At 34.1% G+C, this 26,256-nt stretch overlaps 2 protein-coding genes across 8 annotated transcripts in view; both read left to right on the top strand.

Annotated features, from left to right (window-relative positions):
* The window catches only part of LOC125060701 (NAD kinase-like), a 41,193-nt gene extending 21,997 nt beyond the window's left edge, over positions 1-19,196 (top strand). For 3 of the 7 annotated variants that reach the window (XM_047665704.1, XM_047665707.1, XM_047665703.1), the window contains 8 exons: positions 9,300-9,383; positions 10,565-10,694; positions 12,304-12,498; positions 13,721-13,823; positions 15,470-15,664; positions 16,477-16,634; positions 17,229-17,311; positions 18,209-19,196. In XM_047665704.1, coding sequence (XP_047521660.1) covers positions 9,300-9,383; positions 10,565-10,694; positions 12,304-12,498; positions 13,721-13,823; positions 15,470-15,664; positions 16,477-16,634; positions 17,229-17,311; positions 18,209-18,419 — 1,159 coding nt within the window. In that variant the 3' untranslated portion in view covers positions 18,420-19,196. Of the gene's footprint in view, positions 1-6,111; positions 6,296-8,216; positions 8,243-9,299; positions 9,384-10,564; positions 10,695-12,303; positions 12,499-13,720; positions 13,824-15,469; positions 15,665-16,476; positions 16,635-17,228; positions 17,312-18,208 lie in introns of those variants that run through there. The other 4 variants (XM_047665706.1, XM_047665709.1, XM_047665708.1 and 1 more) reach the window with 4 other exon arrangements.
* A 5,873-nt stretch (positions 19,197-25,069) lies between these two features.
* On the top strand, positions 25,070-25,737 carry LOC125060963 (39S ribosomal protein L41, mitochondrial). Its single transcript, XM_047666095.1, has one exon. The coding sequence runs from the start codon at positions 25,200-25,202 to the stop codon at positions 25,686-25,688; it is 489 nt and encodes a 162-aa protein (XP_047522051.1). The 5' UTR covers positions 25,070-25,199; the 3' UTR covers positions 25,689-25,737.
* The last annotated feature ends 519 nt before the right edge of the window (positions 25,738-26,256 follow it).

The following is a 26,256-nucleotide window of genomic DNA, read 5'->3' as shown; positions in this document are numbered from 1 at the left end:
CTTGAACGGAATTATTTAAAAAACAGCGTCAATATAGCATTTGTATTTTTTTTTATTGAACAGGGGGCAAACGGGCAGAAGGCTCATCTGATGTTAAGTACCGCCGCCCATGGACACTCTCAATGCCTGGGAGTAACTAAAATGTTGACTATAGACTTCAAGGTGTCGGTTTTTTGTGACAGTGTGCGCTCGCATCGTAAAATTGACTCCCATCATTCCCCTAACGCGCCAAAAGAAGTAAAACTTCAATAAACAGTTCTCGATAGTCTTACAATTTCAAATCATTTCCTTGTAAAGATTCTTCTTGTATTCTAAGTGGCACGGAATGACCTGAAACTGGGCAGTCGGGTAAACAAGTTCGATAGACGTTTTGAAATCGGCAATGTCGGTCAATGCCGTGTTGACACTGTCACGATCGATACGCTGATTAGCGGTTATAAGCACGAAGGCTTAGGTACAGTGTTTTACATATGCATTATGTTATTATCGCCTTCGTGGCCTAATTGTTAAGGCACGTAACGTATAGCTCGGAAGGTTTTTGCATTTAGCTTTTGATTACAGCCGATAGAATCAGCAGCAAGGTGGCTGGAAGTCTTCACAAGACATTTTCTTTTGCGAATAAGCGAACTGTGGATTCGACTCCCGGGACTCTTAACTAGGTGATACGACCTTCTATTGTTTAAATAAATACTACTAAGGGGCGGTTCAAGTATTACCTAAGGTTCTTTGATTTTCTTATTTGGTGATTACGTCAACAGTAATTATTTACTTTTTCACACATATTACCCACACATTGTCTATGCTTGAGAACGTAATGCATTTTAGAGGATTCCTACAAAAAATTCATACGGTTATGTACTATTTTTTGAGAGCTTTGCTTTCTTGTGATGACAAGAGGAAGGGAGGGGATAAATTGCAGTAAATCTTCTTACGTAATACTTGAACGGCCCCCGGCCGGCAACCCACTAAACTAGGTGTCCATGGGCAGACTGCCCTTTATCGGCGTCCTGTAGGTTAGTTATTCTATAAAAAAATGAATTAACCGAATCCGAAACCAACGTGTTACATTTGGCATAATCCTCGAAAGCAGTACCTATTTTCCAAAAAAAAATGGTGCTATGTCCCAAAATTCTGTTCAAATTCGGAAGTGTTTTCTAGCTTAAAACGTAAAGTATGTATTATTTTATTGTAAATCGAATCGAATCTAAGACCCCCCGGTTGTTCTGCGTTAAATATACTTAGCAACGGAAATTGTAAATAAATTATGTGAGTATTATTTATTGCTACTTAATAGTTTTGTAATTGAAATAGTCATCACATTGCGGTTCTCATTATCGACACGTGTTTTGTATACGTAAGTCCGTTTTAGATTATAAATTGAAATATAATTTATTCATGTACGTACATACGTCAATATATCACAGCTAACTTTATTGCCAGTTTTCAAATAAGTTATGTAACAGAACGGTCGAAGAACTGGCAAGGAACACTCGCCACTCCTTTTAAAGGTATGCTTTATATTATAACTAAATATATATATATATTGATGCTCTATGTATGTAAATAAAAAATAGGAACGATAGTCCAAACAAAATATACATTTAGTATTGTCTTTGATTAACATAACTTTTATTAACTATTATTTTATTTTATTATTTTTAACGCCAAAACCCTCCATCTTTTAGTCGATACCAACCCCGGGGAAATTAATACAGATAATGCAACTTTCTCTGCAGCTGTGATACTTTTTGACATTCAACATCTTTTGTCTTCAGTCACCGTGACCACGCACGCTGTAAAGCACGCGAAACGTCGGATAAATTTAAAATTATGTTAAATAGTTGTAAATTTATAATAATACATAACTTCAATCCTGTCAAAATAGTGTTTTAATTAAAAAAAAAAAAATATACATTTAATAAGAATTTTTGTACAGGTCCACAATATGCCCTTTGACTCACTAAACTTAAAGCTCTATGTCCCCCAGTGGGGCAGAGAGCATCCAGCGTAAAAAAACCAGCCGGATCGGTCCTGGGTGGCTGTCTTAATTTAATTCCACGTCATTCCAGCTTTCTTCCCCTCTGCAATGTTGCTTCGTTGCCAGGTCTGTTTTTGGCGGCCGCGTTTCTCTGAGGATTCCAGTCGAGACTCGCTTGGCAATGTGACTTGGATCTCTCCGCAGCCACCAATTTCCATCTTTTATAAACCTGTCAATTGGCACCTCATTGGATAGCTCGTATAGCTGGTGGTAAGAGATTCTCTCGGGCCAGAATCAAGTCACAAATCGTTGCGCATATCTCAGTAATGAAAGCTACTAGAAAAATTAAATTTTTGCAAGTTCAACTTTGCATGTATTTAACAGACATATACAGCAAACCCCTTCCAACACGGTATTCTTATAACGCATTTTCATATTACGCGATTGCATATAACGCGGGGCTACGTTTTATTTCTGTACTGTGACATGATTTGTACGCACATATACATAGTATTCAAAGTTTTGAATATTTGACTTAAATCCTCTTTAACATCAAAAGTTAGACGTGAATTATTTGTACAACGCGTTATAACTTATAGTTATAGGATTATTGTACAATGTACATAATATATTTTTTGCTTAAGGAAAAAATATATTGTAGTGATTAAAAGAGATTTGAATGATGAATATCTAAAACCAAAGTCTAAACATTGATATGATATGTTATCAGTATCCAAGCGAAGTGTTTTTAAATTGTCTAAAGAGCCAAACTATTTTCGCATTGTTCAACACTTCAAGTATGAATTGCGACTTGTGTTACGTATGAAATGTAAGTGCTACTGTATTAGTAATCTTATCGTTATTTTAAAACTTCAATATTCTCGAATAGTTCCTTGTTATTGATATGGATTATTGCACAATTTTGCATAAATATTTATTTATTCATTTACTTTTTCCCGAATGCAGAAACCATGGTTCTCCACTAGCATACCTAAGTTCTGAAATGTCCCGTCTCTAGTACGTCCTGGATCCAGGTAGACCTCATCTGTAGACGTCCAGATAGACCTACCCGACCCGTCGTCATATGTAATTATTATCAACTAGCTGGCCTGGCGAACATCGTACCGCCTAATAGTCGATTCTTTATTTTTTTTAAATACTTATTCTGCTATTCGGGACACCGGTCTAGCTAGTAAGATAAAAAAAAGAAAGTTGATAAGACAACAAATACATTATGACAAAAAATCAAAATTTACCTTCCCGGAACCCCTCCACTAACATTTGAACTTTATGATATGGTATTAAAGTTCAAATTGACTTTTAAGTACATATTATTACGAATATTTTGTATGGGAATAAAGAAAAGTGTTGAACCGTAAGAAACCGTAAGAACCATCCTCGTACTTCAAGGAATATTATTTAAAAAAATCAGAAAAATCGGTCAAGCCGTTTTCATGTTATGTCGTGACAACGGAAAAGGGGTTTCATTTTTATATATATAGATACTAGCTGACCCGGCTAACTTCGTTCCGCCTTAATAATAATATCGTTGTTACTTTAGTTAAACTTATTTTAGGATTTCATTAAGGTGATAACTTTTTTTGCAAATAGAGAAATGTTTTATTGCTTGCCATTGCAAAAGAAGAATGGCAGTTTTACACATTAGGCCTCTTCTCTCTATCGCCAATATTGCGATACTGCATGTTAAAGCACTTTCTGCTTTACAACATTTTTTGATGAGGTAACACATGTTTTCGATCAAGATCAAAGCCTGGTTATGCATCTCCTCATTTACTTCAAGTTCGGGTTTTCTTGAAGTGACACGAATTCGACGTAAAATGATGCGTTTTGTCAACAAATGTCACCACATGCCGTGTGCATTCGTAAAATTAATTTATTTATTTATTGTTATTCGATAACTTATCCGATATTTTATTACTTATTCTGCTATTCGGAGTGGAGAAAAATCCATCAAAAAAGACATAACTAACATCGGTCCAGCCGATCTCGAGTTATAAGTGTTGTAACAAACACGACTTTCTTTTATATATATAGATTGCAGCGTGATCGTCGTTGTTTTTTTGTTTATTTTTTACCTATTGATGAGAAATAATGCATCTTTCATCTCTTTCTGCCAATTTGTGTTTACACTGTCATTAAAAGACAGGTGAGTACTTCATTTGATACGGTACAATTAGACTGATTTATTGTTTGTGAATAATTCTAGCGTATTGAATAATCTAGGTATTACCTATTTTGTATATAGGAGAAAATTAATTGCCTTTTAAATTTGATGGACAGTTAATTAAAATTTTTAATTACCTTTATGTTTAATTAATTTAACTGTTAATAGTTTCCAATTTCCGCACCACTGTTGTGAGAAAATTTACGATGTTGTTTACAGTAAACTGTCATGTCTGCTGATATGCGTTGGCGCCAATAAATTTTGAAAAATGAATTGACTCTTCATACTGATGAATTATCGGTATTGCGCCGAACTTCACTACAGTGCTATAAAGAAGCATCGCATTTGATATTATTTTTATTTACACTTCGTTACAGTTATAGAAAAACAAATAACATACAAATTATAAGAGATGCCACGGGCGGCCTTATCGTTAACAAGCGATCTCTTCCAGGCAACCCTAGTAAAAAAAGTAAAGGAAAGTAAAAAATCATTTAATCATATAGGTAACATAATGTACACTTATGACTCGTCAGTAAAGAAATACATATTAATGCTTCTAATTTTACATTTACCGCCAGTTCTCAAATCAAGGGCGTAGAACGGGAGAGAAGAACTGGCATTAAACTCTCCGCCACTCTTTTTAATCGGCATTTTTTTTTTACAAAATGTTTTTAAGGAGCTGCAAGTAGGTAAGGGAAAACACTAAAAAAAGAAATATGATGCGTAAAATGCAAGAAGAGCATAATCAAATTTTATAAAATAAAAATTATACAATCACCAACCCTAATCATGTATAATACAAAAAAAAACTAAAAAGCTTATAAATATTATGTTTTTACAATTGTAATTTATGCTTATTTTTGTAATGCCGAGTATATCCGGTCGGCTATTTGACGCATGTCGGCTCTATATTATTGTTTGACCACAGATTTTAATTGTGCAATAGCAGCCTCATATTTAATTAATATGAGGATGCTATTGCACTATTGATAAACGGGAGTAGTAGTTCGCGCTTTGTATATTTTCCTAATAATTACAAATTTACATTATTATAATTTATTGTAATATATAATACGTATAATTTTTTTTGTAATAAACACCAAGGTTAATATTTTATATGATCACGAACATTATAAATGATACCAGTTATTTAATTTATTATTATTTTTTGTTGCGCGTGCGTAATTTTCTTAGTACAATTAACACTAATTGTTCCTGAAGACATGAGGCCGGAAGAGTTAGATCCAATACGTAGTATGCACAGACTACTTAACAATAAAAAATAGGTCGGTCTTATCCTTCTTCGATAAAAAAGTAAAACAATTGTAATAACCAAGACTTATAAAGAATTGTATTGCCACTAATTATCATGTATTGCTTGTATCTTATAATAATAATAATTAAGCCTCATTTATCCTTTACAAAATACACACACTTAAGTAAGTAAATTATATATTTCTTTCAAGGACCTCTTAAAACGTATGGGCCTCCTCCAATTGGCTCCATTCTCTATCTCTCTGTGTTTAGTCTTGCTAAAGTTTTACAAGCGGATTACCAACACTATGTGTACAGTCCAAATCTGTCAACGACACCGACGGGACTACTCATATTTGGTCGTAAAAACCGATAGTCGTAACAGCCTATGACGTTGTTATTAAATACCTAATACAATAGAATTCAGCCGGGACCTTTGATTTTGGTCAATATAACCGGTATGTTGTTTTAAAGTCTAAACGATATCGTAAGCGGTTTTGACTGTATAGTCTATATACCTCGCAATTACCACAGTACCCATAAGTCAAAACATGTTTCAAATACAAGTTTGTTCACCCTACAGAGATTCCGTGTTGGAATTTGAAAAGGCTAACGATAAGATCGGCCTGCGTCGAATCTTCGTAATCGCGAAATCAAGGTCACAATTATCACAAGTCTGAGATGCGCAAGCGATTCCGATGCCAGTCCTCGGTTTGGACGGACCTCGGTGGTGTGTTAAATGTTTTTGCTTGGTTACGTCAGTGTTTGGTGGGACACAAGTGACAAGATATAGTTGTGATGCTCCGACGGCATTTTTCCCATGAGTCGGGAAAATCGGTGTTGCTGCAAGCGCGTGAAGAGTACTTGGATCGAAGGTTGATTTTTTTAATAGTTACGTAAAAATGTTTAAACTTAATTGCATAGGCCGCTTTGCCCAAATTGCGTCCTTTTGTTTTCTTTAATGAGTTTTAGATTTCGGCTTTGTTTTTTAGTAGCTACAATTGTTTTATTTTAATTAACTTATAATTGTATACTAATATCTATGAGCATTGTTGGTCTAGTGACTTCAGCGTGCGACTCTCCCCCCTGAGGTCGTAAGTTCGATTTAAAGACTAGACTTAAATCTTAATACATATAAATCTCTGTGTGTGAAACTAAACTCTTCCTATACGGCTGGATCAAAGTATATTCGATCAGAGATTTACAATTAAATGGTTATTGTACTTAAGACGTGTGGAGAGAACACCGCCTGTACTGTCCGTTAATAATCTGTATATCTTTGGACACAAACGTTCCAGGTGTAATGTCAGCTCCGAATATAAAGTCTATGTAAAGTTTTTCCCTCCAGTATGTAAAATCCCAATATATTTTTAGTATTACAGAAGTCAAGCTACGTCTCGACTGTTTTTGAGCTCAGCCCTGCTATTCTGTAACTCACTTTTCGAACTCACACAGCGGTTTTCGCATCGGCGGTCGCTCTCAAATCAGTCGTGAAGCAGTCATTGTATGATTTGGCATTCTGATAAACAATAAACTACAAGCTCCCACCTTTTCAGAATGTCAAATCATAAAATGACTGCTTCACGACTGATTTGAGAGCGAAAACCGCTGTGTGAGTTCGAAAAGTGAGTTACAGAATCGCAGGGCTGATACGGCAGCGTCTTTCTAAAATAGACTAAACTAAGATATAGCTTTATTATTTACCTATGTTTAGTAGTCTGTGACTATCGTTGGGAATATTTTAATTATTGATTATAATGTAAATAGATTGGGAACGATGACGCGTATTTTAATCAGAGGTTACAAGTCAATGCATTGCGAGCGTAGAATGTTCGATTATGTACAGTGTGATCGGAAATTACACAATGGAGAAAAAAAAATAGGCTTAGTTCCTGTTTGTAACAGGTTATAAAAGCCTTGAAATGTTCTGTTGAAAATATGAATACTTATTTGTATGGCATTCAATATTGTTTGACAGTTCCCTTAGTGCGATATTGGGATCCCAGGAAGTACAAATTCGAATTGAAAATTTCTTATGTCCCGGATAGTCAGCTGTACTAATCACGCTACCCAAATAACGTTCGCGAAAAGACAGGTCAGTGTTCTACGATAGAGCGCAAAGTTAGCCCCACATAGAGTACTCTGTACTGCTCTCACCGAGGGTGGGAGCTCCCCAGTACCAGCTCCTTCCACTTGACCGCCATTCGAATCGTCAACGACCTGTCACTGTCTGAGCGGTTTGATCCCTTCGCGTGCGGAGAGATGGGGGTTCATTCTTCATCTTCTACCGTATTTACCATGGAGGGTGTTCAGGGGAGTTGTTCGGGTTAATACCTGCAGATGATACGTACACCACCCGTATCACCTCGACTTGACACAACCACTTTGTGGAACCAGCTGCCCACTAAAGTATTTTTGAACCAATTCGACTTAGGGTCCTTCAAGAAAAGAGCGTACCAATTCCGAAAAGGCCTGCAACGCACTTGCGAGCCTCCTGGCAATTTAAGTGTCCATGTGCGATATCACTTAACGGCAACGAACTTCCTGGTGTTGCAGGTGCCCATGGACGGCGGTAAGAACTTAAGTGACTTCCCGCTTGCCGCTTGTCCCTTAAAATATATGGTATTTAATAGTTTTAAAAATACATCTTCGATAGTGTTTGTAAACTTCACAGTCCTTGAGCATGTGTGCTTATTATTTACTTTACACACTACCGTGAATTAACATCATGTATCGTTTAATATAAAACGACCTATTCAGTTTTAATTTATTCAGTTTACGTAAGGCGGTAACAGTCGTTTTATTTATCGCGATGCGTTCAGGTAATTATTGTTGGAATTAATGTATTTTATCGCAATTTGTAAAAAAAATAGTTATAAGAAATACGTGTGCGAGTGAATATAAGACATAAGATAAAATGAAGGTCGGAAGAGGCTTTTAGTCGAATTTAGTTGAAATTTAATCTGTGTTTTATTCACAGAATATAAAAATAGGTCGAAAATTGGTCGAATTATAGTGTAGTTTTAGTTATTAACAAAATCAAGTTTTATGATGCGTTTGTTTTAATTACTGATTTATCTATGCCTTTATATTTAAATTCAATAGAAAATCGTGAAGGCAGTTTTTGTGTGTATACGGTAAGGCGTGACAAAAATATGTATGTAGTACCTACTCTAAGGATTCAGAAACGAGACTTGACATCTGACTCCCATTTGTCAAATTCCAATATATTTTTGACGTAAGGGAGTAAGACTTAGCAATATATCTTGTTTATGAATCTTATCTTTATAGTGCAGTCCGTGGTCGTCTATGATTGCTCTAGGATGAACATAGTGAATTTTATATTTAAAAAAACAAGTGTTTTATGATTGAATAATTACAAAAGAATTTGTCTATGGTGATATTGTACTACCTAAGAACCTAAACCATAATAATAATGAAGTAAATTTACATTTTAATAGACAGTATACGTTTTGATTAATAATTATTTCGTGTAAGAAAAATTGAGTAATTCTAATTGGCCACTGTGTGACTTGAATGTGAAGTGAATGCCTTGAATATGTTAATTTGTAAGAGCAAAATTTTGAAAAATTTTGAACCACGAATGCAACTTTTTGCTCTACCGGATATAATGGTCAGTGAACACATCATGACTCTTCAAAATTTTTAATATTACCACTTCTAAGTCAGTATAATTTGCGCTATGTCTGTGAGAGGTTGCAAATGAAGAGCAATTATGTTTTAATATATTAGTAAGAATTATACTTAGATATAAACGTGAATTTAATTCCATAAGTGCCTTATAGCACTTGTAGCAAGAGGACAGTCAAAGAATTTTTACTTGAACGTGTGTCCAAAGAATGTTCGTTACGTTTCCAGGCGGACGAGGTCCCTGAACGCGCCTTCACCCATCCAGCAGTTTGGACCATGTGGAAGAATAATGAAGAACTCTGCAATGGTTATGTAAGTATGGTTATCTTAAGAGCGATTCGAGCGGTCCACGACCAGTCATTTTCCGAGCGGCTTGATCCCTTGGCGTTGCGTTGAGATGTGGGATCTCTCTGCATCTTCGACATCTATCCGTATCACCTTGACGTCCGTCGTTCCACAACAGAGCGATTCTTAAGGCAATTTCTGCCGCGCACCACCACTATGTAAAATCAGCTGCTGCTTCAAGAAAAGAGCGTACCAATTCTTACAAGGCCGGCAGCGCGCTTGCGAGCCTTCTGGCAGTGCGTGTTCATAGGCGGCGGTATCACTTAACATCAGATGAGCCTCCTGCCCGTCTGCCTCCTGTAACATAAAAACAAATGTCATAATCCAATAATTTTTTGACGTATGGAAGTCGCACTTAGGACTCGCAACATCGTTTATGACGCATGTCAGAAATATTATGTCTACTTATCTTACCATTCTGCTGTCATGTCTGTAAATAATTATTCTTTTTGTTTCCGTGTAATTGTTTTAAAAGACATCTTGTTCTTATTATAGTGATGTATTTGGTTGTTTCCTTATTAATAGATATATACGCTTTTGACTGTTACCGTTAGGTCGCGTTTGTGAATGTTACCCTTAGTCTTATTATAGGCCTTATAGCGACTCGATTAATTGCTAGTCCATGGTTATTCACTTAACATCAAATTAAGTGAATTTGCCTATGTATGAAAAATTCAATTATGAAAGTTGAAACAAGTAATGTAAACAATGATATAGTTTTTTTACTCTTTATATTAATATTTGTCTCTTAAGTAGTTCTTTGGATTAAAAAATTAATTGTATTACTTATAATACTATAACATAGGAAACATTGGAATAGGTTTATATTTATAATTAATAAACACGTCCTAATTAGGTAGAAAGTTCTTGCTAGGGAAGGGTTATGTACTATCGCGTTACAGGCGCGTATGGTACTTACGTAAGTGTCTTAATTAAAATTCGTAGAAAATAACAAATACATAGACTTTATTTAATAGGCTAATCTGAATAACTAATATCATTAAGTATTAGTGTAGCTTCTCAATCTGATCATTTATTTGTCACATTTCGGAGATGCAATAAGTAACAATGTTTGGTCCACGCAATATGTAATGTCAATGTATAAGTCTTTCCCGATGAAGACTAACAATGGACTTTAACAATTTCAGGCAGATCCAAGACCCGGCGTCCCAGAGACTGACGTGGTACAAGCCGCCGTTGACTGTTCTGGTCATCAAGAAGATACACGACGCTACCATCATCACACCATTCGTACAATTAGTACACTGGCTTGTTCATGTAAGGAACTACCAAGTATTTAATCTTACAAAGATTTAACAGTCTTTTTTGGTCTTAGCCTATACCCTGATTTTTAATTCCGTAGAATTCTGACAGCTATCATTTTTTGACATGTCAGTGATGGCAAACCTTTTTGGCCGGGCACATTTTTCAATTTCAATACGAGTCTGAACATCTGAGTCTATACATACATTTTATTGTTAATGTATTCATTTTATTAAGTGAGGTGCTTCACATTAAAAGTGGTTTAACGGCGAATGGTAATTACGCCCATTTACATCATAATCAGTAAAAAACTCACAAGTAAAGATAACATTTTTTTTAAAAAGGTTTACTAAACCTGGAATTAGTCGACAGTGATGCCAGCTAAAGAATAAAATAAAGTAATTAAAGTTTATTCGATATTGAAATATTTGTTATTTTTGTATTAGGTTACTTGAGTAAGTAAATATTTAGATTTACCTTTTTGTAGGTAAAACATTAAAAATACGTAGCATTTTTTTTTGATGATTATGATTTATTAATATTGGCAAATCAAATATACAATATAGCGGTTTTGATGTTCTTTAACTTTTATGTTATTAAACTGGTAGGACCTGTATTGTCCTGTTGATTGATCCAGCCTAGTCTAGTGCCCATTCTGCCAATCACAATAGATGAGTTTTTCTAAATTTTCCGGAACTGTACGTGTTATATGTTCAAAGCTCAAGATCCGTTGGTAACAAAGTTTCGAAAGTCGACGTTTTTATATCTTTGTTTTGTTAGCCAAGATATTCTAATTATCCACCTCGAACACATTTCCAGAGCTTTACGTTGTGTGACTCATATTAGATCTAAAAACCTTCACTTAATCTATAGTTGTAATCTATATCCATTGTTATGAAATCTTATCATGAAATGATAAGTCCGAATATTGGTTTCGATGATTTTGTTTATATAAAATAAAAGATATTGTCCTAAGTTTAAGCTGACATAATAGAATAAGTAAAACATCAAATTTCAGTTTGATCTTTGTTAAAAAAACGCATGCTCGAAAATCACATACATTACCTTCGATACCGCATATATCCAAGAATATCTCGAAAACCGAGAAACTTTTACTTAACGTAAAACCAATTTTTCTGAACAGCCACAACGTCCTCTACCTGCAGGTTTCATTCATTACTGCCACACCCTATATATTTCCAAGTAGGTCCATATAAGTAATATAGGTTAATTCTTATTATACCTTGAAACTTAAGGTGAATATCATTTTTATCCACAGATTGAGATACTTTAATTATTGTTATGATAATTTATAAAAATAATATAGGTATTTTTACATCGCAAATTGTATCAGATATTTTTTTTTTATTTCTATATCTAATAGGCACCAGTTTCTCACAAACATTTTCTATAACTGGATTAACTTGTTAAATGCGAAATTGTGTAAAGGCAAATTAACTTATTATTTTTATAGTTGAATTTATCATAATTAAAGTGTCTCGCGTTTACGTTTTTTACAAATACACTCATACAAAAACATTTCATTAAACATAAAACGAACCATTAATATAGCCAACTAGCTAATAAATCTAGTCGTTTTTAATGTGATTTCTTTTTATTTTAGGACAAAAGTATGGTGGTATTCGTGGAGGCGTCTGTGCTAGAAGATAGGATACTTTCAGAATATGGGAACTTCAATGCGGTAAAGGAGAGATTGATGACGTTCCGCGCAGGCACGGATGACCTCACTGATAAAATTGACTTTATCATTTGTTTGGGTGGTGATGGGACCTTGTTACACGCTAGCTCATTATTTCAGGTAACTTTTTAAACATATAAAAAATTGATGGGAAATTTTTGTGTTTTGAAAAATCTTACAAAGCAGTAAAGTCGTTATTCGGATGGATATTTATTTTATTAATTATGTGATTAGATATGATATCGCGGACTTTTTTGTAAATATTCATATCTTCTAAAACACTGTAGTACTGTAAATTGCTTGCGCAGCGTACGCGATACAGGATTTTTTGGAATTTTATCACTCCATGGATTACTCTAGGTTTCATACAGATCACTAACTTTTTTTAAATATTCTCGTCCATCAAAGGTAATTCAGTCATTTTGGAATCTATTCAATGCAAATAAACAAATCTTTCCTCTTTATAATATTAGAGTAGACAAGGTGAAGTGTTTATGAAACGATCTGGTTAATTATAACTATAAGAAAATAGTGCTAGCCTTAGCCATTTACGCAATTCTCTTGCTTGGTATACATCCTGAGGAAACCAGCACACTTTAGATCTAAAAAACGACGTTTGACAGGTTGATCACTTACTTGCCTGTAAGCTTTAAAAAACAGAACAAAAATACACATTAAAGGAGTGAAGACACCAATACAATTTACGAGATATTTCTAATTCTATTCAAAGTTCAAATAGTTGGGTCCTTACCAACATTGTGTAAAACAAAAAACTTGGCGATTAAAAAGAGTGACGTAGTGTTTATTACCAGTCGTCTCTTCCGTTCTACGCCCTTGATTTGGGAACTAACAGTAAATGTAAATTTAGCAGCATTTAATGTGTATTTCTTTTTGACGTTCATAAGTATACATTGTGTTACCTAAATTAATAAATGATTTTGATTTGTTCAATATCAACCAGTTTTATACACAATTTTACGTCTGTTTTGGTTTTACTTTAACTGTGTGACTTTAGACATACTTAATATTTAAAATACACCAATAGAGCTACCTTTAAAATCTGGGCTTCAGTATCTGAGCTGCGATTCTGTAACTCAGTTTTCTCTTCTGCTTTACGACTGATTTGAGCGCGACCGCCGCTGCGAAAACCGCTGCGTGAGTTCGAAAAGTGAGTTACAGAATCGCAAGGCAGTTCCGTAATCATTTTTAGGCAAGTAGCTGATCAGCCTTCTGTGCCTGACACATGTCGACTTTTTGTGTCTAAGGCATGCGAATCCTCACGATATTTTCCTTACGTACGGGCGAGTGTTATATGTCATATTTAAATGACTATTTATTTCAGCAATCTGTACCACCGGTGATGGCATTCCACTTGGGTTCGCTGGGTTTCCTCACGCCTTTCGAATTCAATAATTTCCAGGACCAAGTTATGAATGTTTTAGAAGGTAATATTTTATTCATTTCTTTAGATATTTATTTAGTTGTTAAGCTTACGACATCACACACAGTACTAAATCTACTTATTATTTTACAAAATCTTACATCTAACATGTGTGACAATTAATGTAAACATAAGTTTCACAAAAAAAAATAGAAATTAAAAATTAAAAAATACAATTAAAACATATACAACAATACAAGCACACAATAAAATAAAATAAAATTATAGAAATTTGTTGGCACTAAAAGCAGAAAAGAAAGAAAAATAATCAGCAAAACAGCGATATTAGGTTCGAGAGATATTAGATGCTAGATGAGAAATATGAATCTGAGTTTGGGTAATCAGTTAGATCAAGGTAATCAGTATCCCTGATCGCTTGGTTTCTCCTCATTCTTCCTTTAAATCTCTACTGTACAAGCATTACCTGCCCGCATCGACTTATTAACTTTTATACTAACTCCTCCTAACCTTTTCATTGTCTACATATATTTTAATTGCGTTGTTTTGTTCCATTTTTTAAGTCTAAGTAATTGTTTATCGTATATAGTTTTGCTCTCTTCTTCCCTAACAGTGGTTGTTTGGAAGAGATCGCTTGAAAGTGATGAGGCCGCCAGTTGCCCTCCCTTTTAGTTATTTTAATTGTACTGTATTATTATTTATTTATTTATTTATTATAGCCTCTATTCGGACATGCCAGTATTTTTCTTTATTTTTCGTATATTGTACTTTTCTTCCACTTTTGGGTGTCCGTTTGCCAGATGGCAAAGGCCTCCTTTAACCTTCTCCATTCTGGCCTTTCTATGGCCACTCTACCCCATGTTGTTCCCGCGACTTGTATAATGTCGTCGTCCCACCTTTTTTGTGGTCTACCTCTCTTTCTCTTTCCATCTCTTGGGTACCATTGTGTGATTATTTTACTCCATTTGTCCTTTCCCCTGATTATGTGGCCTGCCCATTTCCACTTTTGTCTTCTTATTTTCAAAGTTATGTCCTGTACCTTAGTCTTTCCTCTGATGTTGCTACTCCTTACTTTGTCTTTTCTTTGAGAACATACCAACTAAAAAACATAATAAAACACAGCATACCGAAAAACCAAGAAAATACACAAATAACAATTACCACTGTATTATTACTCGAAACAAAAAGTCGACATGTTTCTGGCACAGAATAAAAATAATCTAATATATTAAATTAAAGTATTTAGTTGGTATGTCTAAGAGTCGTTCGTTATTGTCTATATCCCTGAGTGATAAGGGTGACCCACCCCAATTCTTTTTTAAGAATAGGAATACATATAATTTTCAGTCTTCTCTCACCAACCACATGTCATAATATGTCTGAGCGTTGTGGTAAGCAAGAAAGCGTCTGGAGCGGACTATCTATTTTCCACCGGTTTCGGTCCAGCGCCTCTCTTAGGACAGTGAGTTTTGAGGACGATGAGTCTTTCACTTGATCGGTCCATCTGGTTGGTGAACTGCCACGTGATCTTTTGCCTTCTGTGTAACCACGATCAGTTTGTCCAAGTTCTCACTGTCCCTGCCCAATAGTAATATAAGTACTGTAATAATATTTAAAAATCAAAACAACCTATGCCGAGTCAATTACTTAAGTATAATTAAAATTTATTTTAAATCGAATTTAAACTTTCAGGTCACGCGGCGTTAACATTACGCTCCCGTCTTCAATGTGTGGTGTTAAGAAAGAGAACGGAAGACAAAGACAAGAAGAAGCCCACGACAATTCTGGTGCTGAACGAAGTAGTCGTGGATAGGGGTCCTTCACCCTATATCTCTAATATCGATCTCTTTTTGGATGGAAAACATATTACCTCGGTGCAGGGAGATGGTAAGAAGTTTTACTAAAAAATATTTTATTTAGTAATAGACAAGTTTAATATTTTTTTAATGTTATTGAAATGTTGCCATAAGTAAATACTGAAAAAAATAATTTCACTTGTTAATAAAACATACATTTTTAAAATTAAAAACAAACACATTTTTCTTATTAATAATATAAAAGGTTATATAGATTTAGCGTGTTGAATTCCCGTAAACATTTTCCTTTTAAAGTTTTACTAACCATAGAAAAATAATGCATAGCTGGGATTCGAACTTACACATAGATGGCCATAGAGTTCATATAGTCTACCTGAAGAATTTACTTGAATCATAGTGACTTTTATTTTATTTACCAATGGCGCTACAACCTTTTAGGTCTGAGCCTCAGATTTCTGTATCTGTTCTCTGATAATTTTTAATAGACAACAGGTGATCAACCTTCTGTGCCTGACACGTACCATCGACTTATTGGGTCATATATATCTGGGGTATGCCAGGTTTCCTCATGATGTATTCCTTCACTGCACGACCGGGGATCGAACCTACGAACAAGAATGTATGAAGGAATTTAAAAATGTTTCAGACAGTATATGTATTTTGACACACAATAACCTCTTATTAAATTTGTTTTAAAATAATTCTTAGTTTCCGAATAATAAATATGGTTTGTATACCATACACGCCGTTTTTATTAATTTTGAACAAATGACCTTTGATTTCCATAGATATCATAGAAATTAAATAACACAGCGGGCCAAGTCCAAAATAGTTTTGAAGTAAGCATTTTATTCATACTTAAATTAACATATTTTTTTCCAGGTCTTATAGTGTCCACCCCAACTGGTAGTACAGCATACGCGGTGGCTGCAGGTGCGAGTATGATCCACCCATCGGTGCCTGCCATCATGATCACGCCCATCTGCCCACATTCGCTCTCTTTCCGACCCATAGTGGTTCCAGCTGGAGTTGAACTCAAGGTATTTTAAGATTCTTCTAACTTTTTGGACACAGTAATTTATGTATGTGTTTCTAATTTTTAATCTGTTTTGATGTGGATTTTATAATTAGATGATTTTTTTTTTTATTTTTTTTTTTTCGACGTGTGTACGTGTCTGTCGTGACCGTTATTATAAAATAACTATAGATAAAAAATTGTTAAGGTATACAGGAAATCTATTTAAAAAAAAAGAGTGTGTGTACTTATGTACACGCGTTAGACTTCTTTGGCGAATGGAAAAAAATTACTAAAACGCAGTAGTGATTAACGATAAATATTAAAATTAATCAATAACATTATTATTAGTAAATACTATCACCGTCGTATATGAAATTGATTTAATAAAAACACCAAAATAATATTATCGATTTTGATGCCACCTAGAACTAACTTCATTCTGTTAATTTTGTGTCATGGTGCGCGCGCATCGTAAAATTTCACTCTCGTCAATTTTTTATAACGCACCTAAAGAAGTATAACTTCAATAAGATTACTTATTTAATTAAATACCTATAATAATTTAAAAAATATCCAAAATAATTGCAGTTTTGTATCAAAATTTGTATGTTTTCAGATTTCCTTATCCCCCGACGCAAGGAATGCAATGTGGGTATCTTTTGATGGAAGAAACAGACAAGCATTACAGCATGGCGATAGGTAATTCTTATTTAAAATTTATTTTATGGAATCTTTTACGTAATCGTAATTTAAATTAAACTCAAACTCAAAATAACTTAATTCATATAGGAAAACAAGTACACTTATGAATATCAACAGAAAAGATGTTAAATTTATTCTAATTTTACATTTAATACCAGTTCGCAAGTAAGGCGTAGAGCCTGCAAGAAAAACTGGCAAGAAACTCTCCGCCACGCTTTAATGGCAAATTTTTGGTCATACAAATTGTTTGAACTGGAGCAAATAAATCCCAAGCATTTTTTTTTAAATCGTCGAATTTATTGAATAATTTACGTTTAACCTCAACTAATACTTATAATTACTATATTAAATTTTTCCATACATATATCGAAACTGTCGAACTATAATAGTTAACAACATACCTAACAAACATCAACGTCAAATCCCTCTAATACTTTTATTATTATTGTTTAATATGAATTATATCTATCATGTCCTCTGACTTTTATTATTTATATACCAGGGGATTATACAGAGCCAAAAGATTTGTTGATTGAAAATCTTCGACGCCTCAATTTAGCTCTTGTTTATTACGTCTTGTTTGATTTTCTGTGACACTCATGAGATATGAGGCAAGCACATTCCGGCTAATCAGTATTTCCAACACTCTGAGATCTTTACCAAGTCACGCAGTGTCGAAATTTTTAAAACATTATTACTCCAGATTTTTTTTTGTGAAGTTATTCAAATCTAATTAAACAAGAGATGAATCGAAAATTATTAGTTTATTTCATTACATTATTATATGCAATGTTTACGTTGGAATATCGAAACCCATTTGAATAAATGATTTTTTATGAAAATGTATGCGATATTTGTATACTTCTATTTCATTACATTATAAACTTATTTCAGTTTATACGTAACAACATCAGTGTACCCTGTGCCGTCAATATGCGCACAGGACCAAATATCGGATTGGTTCGACTCACTCGGCGAATGCCTTCATTGGAATGTGCGAAAGAAACAGAAGCAAATGGACGAGCTTAGTGACGTCACGCACTCCTCTAGCGACACGCTTGACGACATAGAGAATAACCACGACGAGAGGCCATGTGACACGTGACAGTTGACAATTACCTCTGTACAAACTCTGACAATATTTTTACGATTTTTTATCTGTCATTAAATTTGCGGGAAAGACTGTTCAATGTGTGTGATGCTAGTTATATGTTAAAACCAGATTTATCTATAGCAAGTGTAAACTTAAAGTTTAATTTTGGCTTTTTAAACTGGAAATGTTATTAAATTGTGCAATATCGAAATTATGTTTTAGCGACATCTGTGCTGACATTCCTGTATTATTATTTAAATAAATTATCCCAAATAATAAGTAGTTTTTGGGGAAAGGTATCATGCAATAAATAAATACTTTATATAAAATCTCTAAGACCGCTAATAAAGTCGTAAAAGATTTTAAGGTGCTGTCAAATCAACCTTACTTTTTCTAAATAAGGTTTAATCTCTTTTGAGTTTCTCACATAAAATTGTCTATACTATCGATACAATCGTAAAGTCGTTTAGCACCGTCATGTGTATGTATTCAATAATGAATCTTAACCTTTGTGAAATAAGGTTTTATTTCACTCTATAGTTCTTGTGTCTTTAAAAATGGTCGCGATATTTCAGATTTCTATTTCGCCGACGCCTTTATAGACTTTTTTTATAGTTTTGCTGTGGTGCTTTCCGTAACTATGTGTGCCAAGAAAATATGGATAAATCACAATATTTGTAATTGCACAAAAATGTCTGAAAATGTGATGGAAATTTTTATTATCTTGTTTAATGTACAAAGTGTTTGTTACAGCATTTTGTTTCAAAATAAATAAATATTGAATATAAATTGTTTTAATTATTTGTATGTAGTGTTGGCTGGCTGATACAAAAATGTTTTTATTTATAAGTGGAAATAAGATTATACAATTTGGAATTTTTTTGAATGCATTTTATTTATATTCCCGAGAATCGCGCTTGATATAAGCGTTCGATGGTATGTTTTCCTTACTTTTATTGTTCTAAAACAATTTAACAAGCAAGGCTTATACTACCATTTTGTGGTAATAACTAATAAATAATAACCAATATGCACTCTATTGTTACTTAAGGTAATTTAAACATTTATAAATGATCGTGCAAATCTATGTATGATAAAAGGGAAAAATATTTTGTATTCGTATATTTTATTTAATATAAAAATATCGGATATAAATATTTATATATTCACAAATTTATTTCTGATACACATACTTATTATCCTAAGAGCCCAGGACTGCCAGACCTTCGTCATTTTATAAAAGCTGAAAGTTCTTCTGTGCGTGTCCCCTATACAGGTAAGAACGACCAGAGACTATAGAGTTTGGGTAGTGGTTACTTTGGCAGATAACAGGTAGTAAAGGTGTATAAAATAGTACCTTAAATTCGTTAAAGTATAAAGCTCAATTTTTTTATATTTTATTAGGGATAACTTAAGGAATCTCGTCATACATTGCCGGACACTTATGACAGTTGCTTCCCCCTGCCAGACACCCCTAAACATTAATAAATTATAATTATACTTTCGTTAGAGTATAAAAGCTAAATCTTATATATGTTACTTGGGGACCTATGAAAAAATTATACCTCAATAGCCGGACAGTTTCAATGGTTTTTACACCTTGCCAGACACATTTAAAGTCCGCTGTAGGTCCGAGCGCGAGCGCTTAGTCGATTGCGATCTTTAAAGATATCCAATAAAAAAAATATTTTATTATGTTCATAGCCATGTTATATAAAGTAAAAAATGTAATTTTATTATTATTTAACACAAAAAAAGTATTATTACATGTAAAAAAAAGTATTTATTCAATATCGTCGATAATTTCATTTTCTTCGTCGATGTCATGGTCGTCTTCAATATCGCCTTCTTCGTCAGTTTCTGATAAAAAATAAAGAATTTTATACAAGTCTGAATAATTAAAAAAATATGTACAATAATTTGTCATAATAATAACATACCTGATTGAGTTTTGAGCGAATCACTAACATAACTTGGTAGTTGATCTCTTGAAAACCATTTGAATTGGTATTTGCCATTTTTCAATACCCAGCCGTTATTGTCTGGTTGATGTGTGGATGGATTTTTCAGATGAGCATTATTCCATAATATGGTACATACATAATTTACTCGCAGAAAATGCTCCAATAGCTCGCTTTTGCATGGTGGTAGATAGCTACCGTCAAAATTTCGCAACTTCTTCCGGTCAAAAGCTTCATGTACATCGGAAACTGTATTGGTGCGTTCCACTAAGCGCTCACGACGATCAAAATGCTCCTTTAGCCATTCCACATACCGACCGCGGTCGTTGTGGTCACGGCGAAAACGTCACTCAAGACGTCATGACTAATGCTCACGCAACGCTCACAACGACCCATCTCTTTAGATGAGAATAATTTGGCGCAATTTTTGAAATTGTTTTTGAAATATGATATTCAAAGCTTAAAGATGGCGTCAAGAAAAATAACATTATATGATTCTGAAAGAGAAATTATAGTAGAAGCTATCGTTTATGAAGCTGAAGCTGCTCGTGCAGAAAGAGGTAAATATAATTATGCAATATAAGTTTAATACAATTGATTTTAGTTTATATTCAACAGCTATTTATACATTTTTCCTGAATAATGTATAGCATAACCTAACTCAATAAGTAAACGATATTTATTATCATTAATAATATGAAAGAAAAATTATTAATCAAAATTCTGAAGCTTCTGCATCTATTGAAGTTGATCAAGAATCTAGTGAATTATATGATGAAAAGACTTCAGAGAGTTTTATTGGAGAAGAACGACTTGATAGTGATAATCCAACCGATCTCAATTCTGAAACTCCAGAATTTGAAGGTTTAATGAACATTATTACATTTATTTTTTCAAACTTGCCATTTGTAATATTTACATGAACGCCCGAAACGCTCCATAATCCATTCCACTTGAGTTAACGACAGTAACATTCACAATCAAGTGGAATGGGGAAATCAGCGGTCGTGAGCGTGAGTGTTGTGAACGCTTAGTGGAACGCACCATATATGAATCGATGAATATTTGTAGTCTAGCGTCATCAACACAACTAACTTTAGGGACATTGTAAACACTGCATATAAATCTCTGAATAATATTGAAAATTTTTCGTTGAAAATCTAAATTTTCAATTAATTCGCTGTTGCCGAAGTTTTTGAAAGCTTCGTGGTACTCGGGATATTTTTTTTTATTTTTTGTATGGTTGTAGTACACATAATTCTTCAATACATCACTGAAAGACAGATGATGCGCAGTAAATGATCGCAGTCGACTAAGCGCCCTGTCACTCATCCGCTGGAACAGTCGTTACCTCGCGCTCGGACCTACAGCGGACTTTCAATGTGTCTGGCAAGGTGTAAAAACCATTGAAACTGTCCGGCTATTGAGGTATAATTTTTTCATAGGTCCCCAAGTAACATATATAAGATTTAGCTTTTATACTCTAACGAAAGTATAATTATAATGTATTAATGTTTAGGGGTGTCTGGCAGGGGGAAGCAACTGTCATAAGTGTCCGGCAATGTATGACGAGATTCCTTAAGTTATCCCTAATAAAATATAAAAAAATTGAGCTTTATACTTTAACGAATTTAAGGTACTATTTTATACACCTTTACTACCTGTTATCTGCCAAAGTAACCACTACCCAAACTCTATAGTCTCTGGTCGTTCTTACCTGTATAGGGGACACGCACAGAAGAACTTTCAGCTTTTATAAAATGACGAAGGTCTGGCAGCCCTGGGCTCTTGATCTATAGTGCTTTTCATGAAAGAAGTCCCGCGGTGATTTTTGGAACTACATTTGACAGGTCGGCAATGTTGTCATTAGTCGATGTTATCAAGTTCGTTTGTTGTGGTAGATTTTTGTGAATTTTTAACTAGCTTAGTGCATTTTGAAGATTGATTACAATGGCAAAAGTTGTAAAAAGTTCGGCTCGAGAAATTATATTAATGGTGAAAGAGTTCTGTGAAGCGGAACATAAGAATCAAGGTGTTTTAATACCACTAAACAATGTTCGGAAGAGAGTTGCAGCCATAACAGGTACTTTTTAGAGTTGCTATTTAATTTTTTTTTGCTGTATTGATGGGACTTTTATGATATAAATTCGTTTTGCGACAAAATTGAACAAATACATAACGTGATGAAACTAGGTAACTGAAATTAAAACTTATATTACATTACATAAGCATTAAAGTTACTATTATTTTTAAATGTTCATAATTTAATTGCAGGTGTGTCAGAGAAAACTGTAACAAGAATTACAAACGATTGTAACCCAACAATTATGCATTAAAACTCTGAATAAAAAATTGTATTGTTTTTCTTTACCCTATTTTCTCATCTTTTCCCTGTAAGTAGGTAGAACACCGCTAAAATAAGTAAATAAAAATATACTTTTTATTATAACAGAAATATTGTTTCATCGAAGTATGCAGAAAATAGTATTATTTGATAAATTACATCTGCTAAATGTAATTAAAATAGGTAATTTTTTTACTCATAAATGGCAACATTACGTCATGCGATTGCAGCGCCGCGTCTGGGGGACTTCTTTCATGAAAAGAACTATATATGATAATATTCATCAATATCAAAATCGAGACCGCTTTTACAAATAAGTTAGTTCTCTACGCCGTATGTCAAAACTGTATCGCTTCCTCTAAGACCGCACTGTGACCATCAAGTTAGCAGAGTACAAAAAAATAGAGTTTGGTAGTACACACAATAGTTTTATAGCTCCTAATGGTTTATAGAACGATTTCTGGACATTTAGGTGAGGGAAATGTTTTTCTTAAAGCATAAAATGATCTTTATTTTTATATTATAGGAGGCAGACGGTTAGGAGGCTCACGTGATGTTAAGTGATACCGCCACCCATAGACACTCGCACTGCCAGAAGGCTCGCAAGCGCGCTGCCGGCCTTTTAAGAATTGGCACGCTCTTTTCTTGAAGGACAAAGTCGAATGGGTTCGGAAATACTTCAGTGGGCAGCTGGTAACACATACTTAGTGGTGGTGTGCGGCAAAAATTGCCTTAAGAATTGCTCAGTTATGGAACGACGGACGTCAAGGTGATACGGATGGTATTTTGTATTCTGCCTTGACGTCCGATGATGAAACTCAGCTGCAGGTATTAGTCCGAACAACTCCTCTGCTCACTCACCATGGTAAATGTGGCAGAAGTTGCAGAGAGATCTGCAACAAGCCGCGCGGAAAGTCTGGTCGTCGACGATTCGAATCGCTCTCCGTTGAATATGGTCAAGCGGAAGGAGCTGGTACTGGGTAGTGGGTACCAGCTCGCAGCAGTATATTCCAAATGACCGCGAAACTGGACCGCGTGCTCTGACTTTGCGACTTCCCGTTTGAAGGACCTGGTGACTGACGTGCGAATTCCCGTTTGAAGGACCTGGAGGCGCAATTGTATGCTTTTCTACGTTCGCCGATAGTAGCATCATAGGATGTCACTGCTTCTGCCCAGGCTTTAAAGCATTCACGCTTACGGCGCAAAGCCGCTTTGCAGGAACGCCTGTCGCCTAAACCGGAAATCTCTCTCACCGCACGAAACGCGAGTACAATAAGGCGAACCTATTGCATCCCTTCACGCAGGTTTTCTGAGAGACAGTGGTACTGCCCCGATCGTGCCTGCCCATTTGGCTGAAGCCCGAAGGCAACAGCATGGCACTCCCACTAGAAAAGCCAGCTGCCTGATCACAGCAGAACATTTCTCCTGGATTACGAATAAGGTGGTCAAATTTCATTTTATATTCACTCTTACCTACACTCTATCTACACACTCTAGATTCTGGCTAATGAAAAAGGATAACGAAAAATCACGGCAAATAAAAAAAAATAGTATGGTATCCCTAAAAGTTTGATATATTTTGTGGATGAAACTTACTTGATGCTTGATTTTATTTTAGTATGTTGTACATTGATAGCAACTGTATTTCTATGAAATTAAATACTATACGTATTTAGTCTTTTACTATTGATACTTAAAATGACTAGCATTGCATGGAAAACTAAAACTATATTTATTATAAAACACAACGTTATTCGGAATAATCAAAATCAGAATCCGTGAAATTTGCGATTTCTTCAAAGTACTGGTTCTGTGATTTTATTATAATGTCTCTCTGCTCTAAATCAGTGAGCTTACCAATAGTTCTCACTATTAAGGCCAATTTACATTATCATTAGTGTTTAGGAGAGTGCTTTAGGATAGTACTTTAGTTGAAACATGTAAACGCTACTTGCTTTAGTAAACGCTACGCTAAAGAACTTGCCTTTCAAGTTGTACTAAAGCACTCTCCTAAACACTAAGATAATGTAAATCGGCCTTTATACTATACTATACTATCATACTTACCTAAGAAATTCAATGACATTCTCCGTTGCCATCCGAAAGTTTTCCAATAATTCAATTATCTTCTTTAATTAGCCAGACTATAACAGCATACAGGTTGTATGGTCAAATTCTAAATGGATGGGATTAAACAAAAGAAGCATAGAAACTTCGCTAAAATATCCAACGAACATAAAATACCATGTTGGTCCTTTGTTTTCTAATACTGCGTGATCCTAGTAGTATATATTATATAAAAACTCATTTCTCGCATTATTGACGTGACGTTTGACTCAAGTCAAAGTTCGATATATGTCAAAATTCACTTGACATGTATGGTGTATTTTCAAAATATAACCTTATACCTATCGCTAAAGTTACAATTTAAATTTTTACAAAAACGATAGATTTCTTTGATACTAAAATATTTAAAACACATTAGGTATGTCCAAAATTGTTCCATTGATAAATTCGATATCAAAGAGATGGATTTCTCTCTCCGCGCCAAGGGAAGGAAAGAGAAATTTTAGGAAATTTCTTACTCCCAACAAAAGAGGCTCCAAATTCCACAAATTGCAACAAATGGGGCCAAATCGCGAGCTACCGATAGACAAACGAGGTGTACGTGATACAGGATATGAATTAAATGGAAAATTTGTACCTGTACCAGAAATGATTCCTGAACTAATTGTACCCGACCTAAAAGATTGCACTTTTAAACCATATGTCTCATATAAAACTGAAGATGTTATCCAAAGTGAATTTACATCTCAACAACTATTTGATGCAGTGTATAGTAAAAAGATTGTTTTGGACTTTAAGCAAGGTAAACTGGATGAAAACGACCAACCCATTGAACCATCAGAGGAAGAGAAATTACAGCCTGATGAAGCTGTTGTCAGAGCAAAGAGAACTGGTTCTGATATATTTTAGTTCTTATTATAGTTATCATATTATTATAGGAAAATAGATATTGTAGGATGTAATTTATAGGTTTTATTTAATTCCCCTACTTTTTATAAACATTTTAGTATATAAAATTAAAATTACATAACAACATTTTATAAAATATGATATTATTTATTTATTTACAAAATTTACTTAATATCTCATTATGTAGTGATTTTTTGAAAATAAATAAAATGCATCATAAAAATCGAGTTATAATATTGAAGGTTAAAAATTAATTTTCAATAAATATGATATTATTAATAAATTATTGTATCCAGAATATAAATGCACTATATTATTATCTCATTATATTATCAAAAACTTAATTAGTGTTAATATGAAATTACTATAACTGAATTCATCATATTAATCAAGTATGAATATGAAGTCCATTCACTTAATATATTCGTTTGAATATTGTGGAAGGTAATGCAAGATTGTAAATTTATTAAAATATTTACATGATAAAGGACCATAATTAAGATGCACTGTCAAGGTGGATGATAGGATAATCAACTTGACCTCTCAACCTAATGATAATATTTTTACC

Source organism: Pieris napi, chromosome 22 (assembly GCF_905475465.1).
Source record: "Pieris napi chromosome 22, ilPieNapi1.2, whole genome shotgun sequence".
Taxonomy (NCBI): Eukaryota; Metazoa; Arthropoda; class Insecta; order Lepidoptera; family Pieridae; genus Pieris; species Pieris napi.
This window is presented reverse-complemented; position numbering and strand designations above follow the sequence as displayed.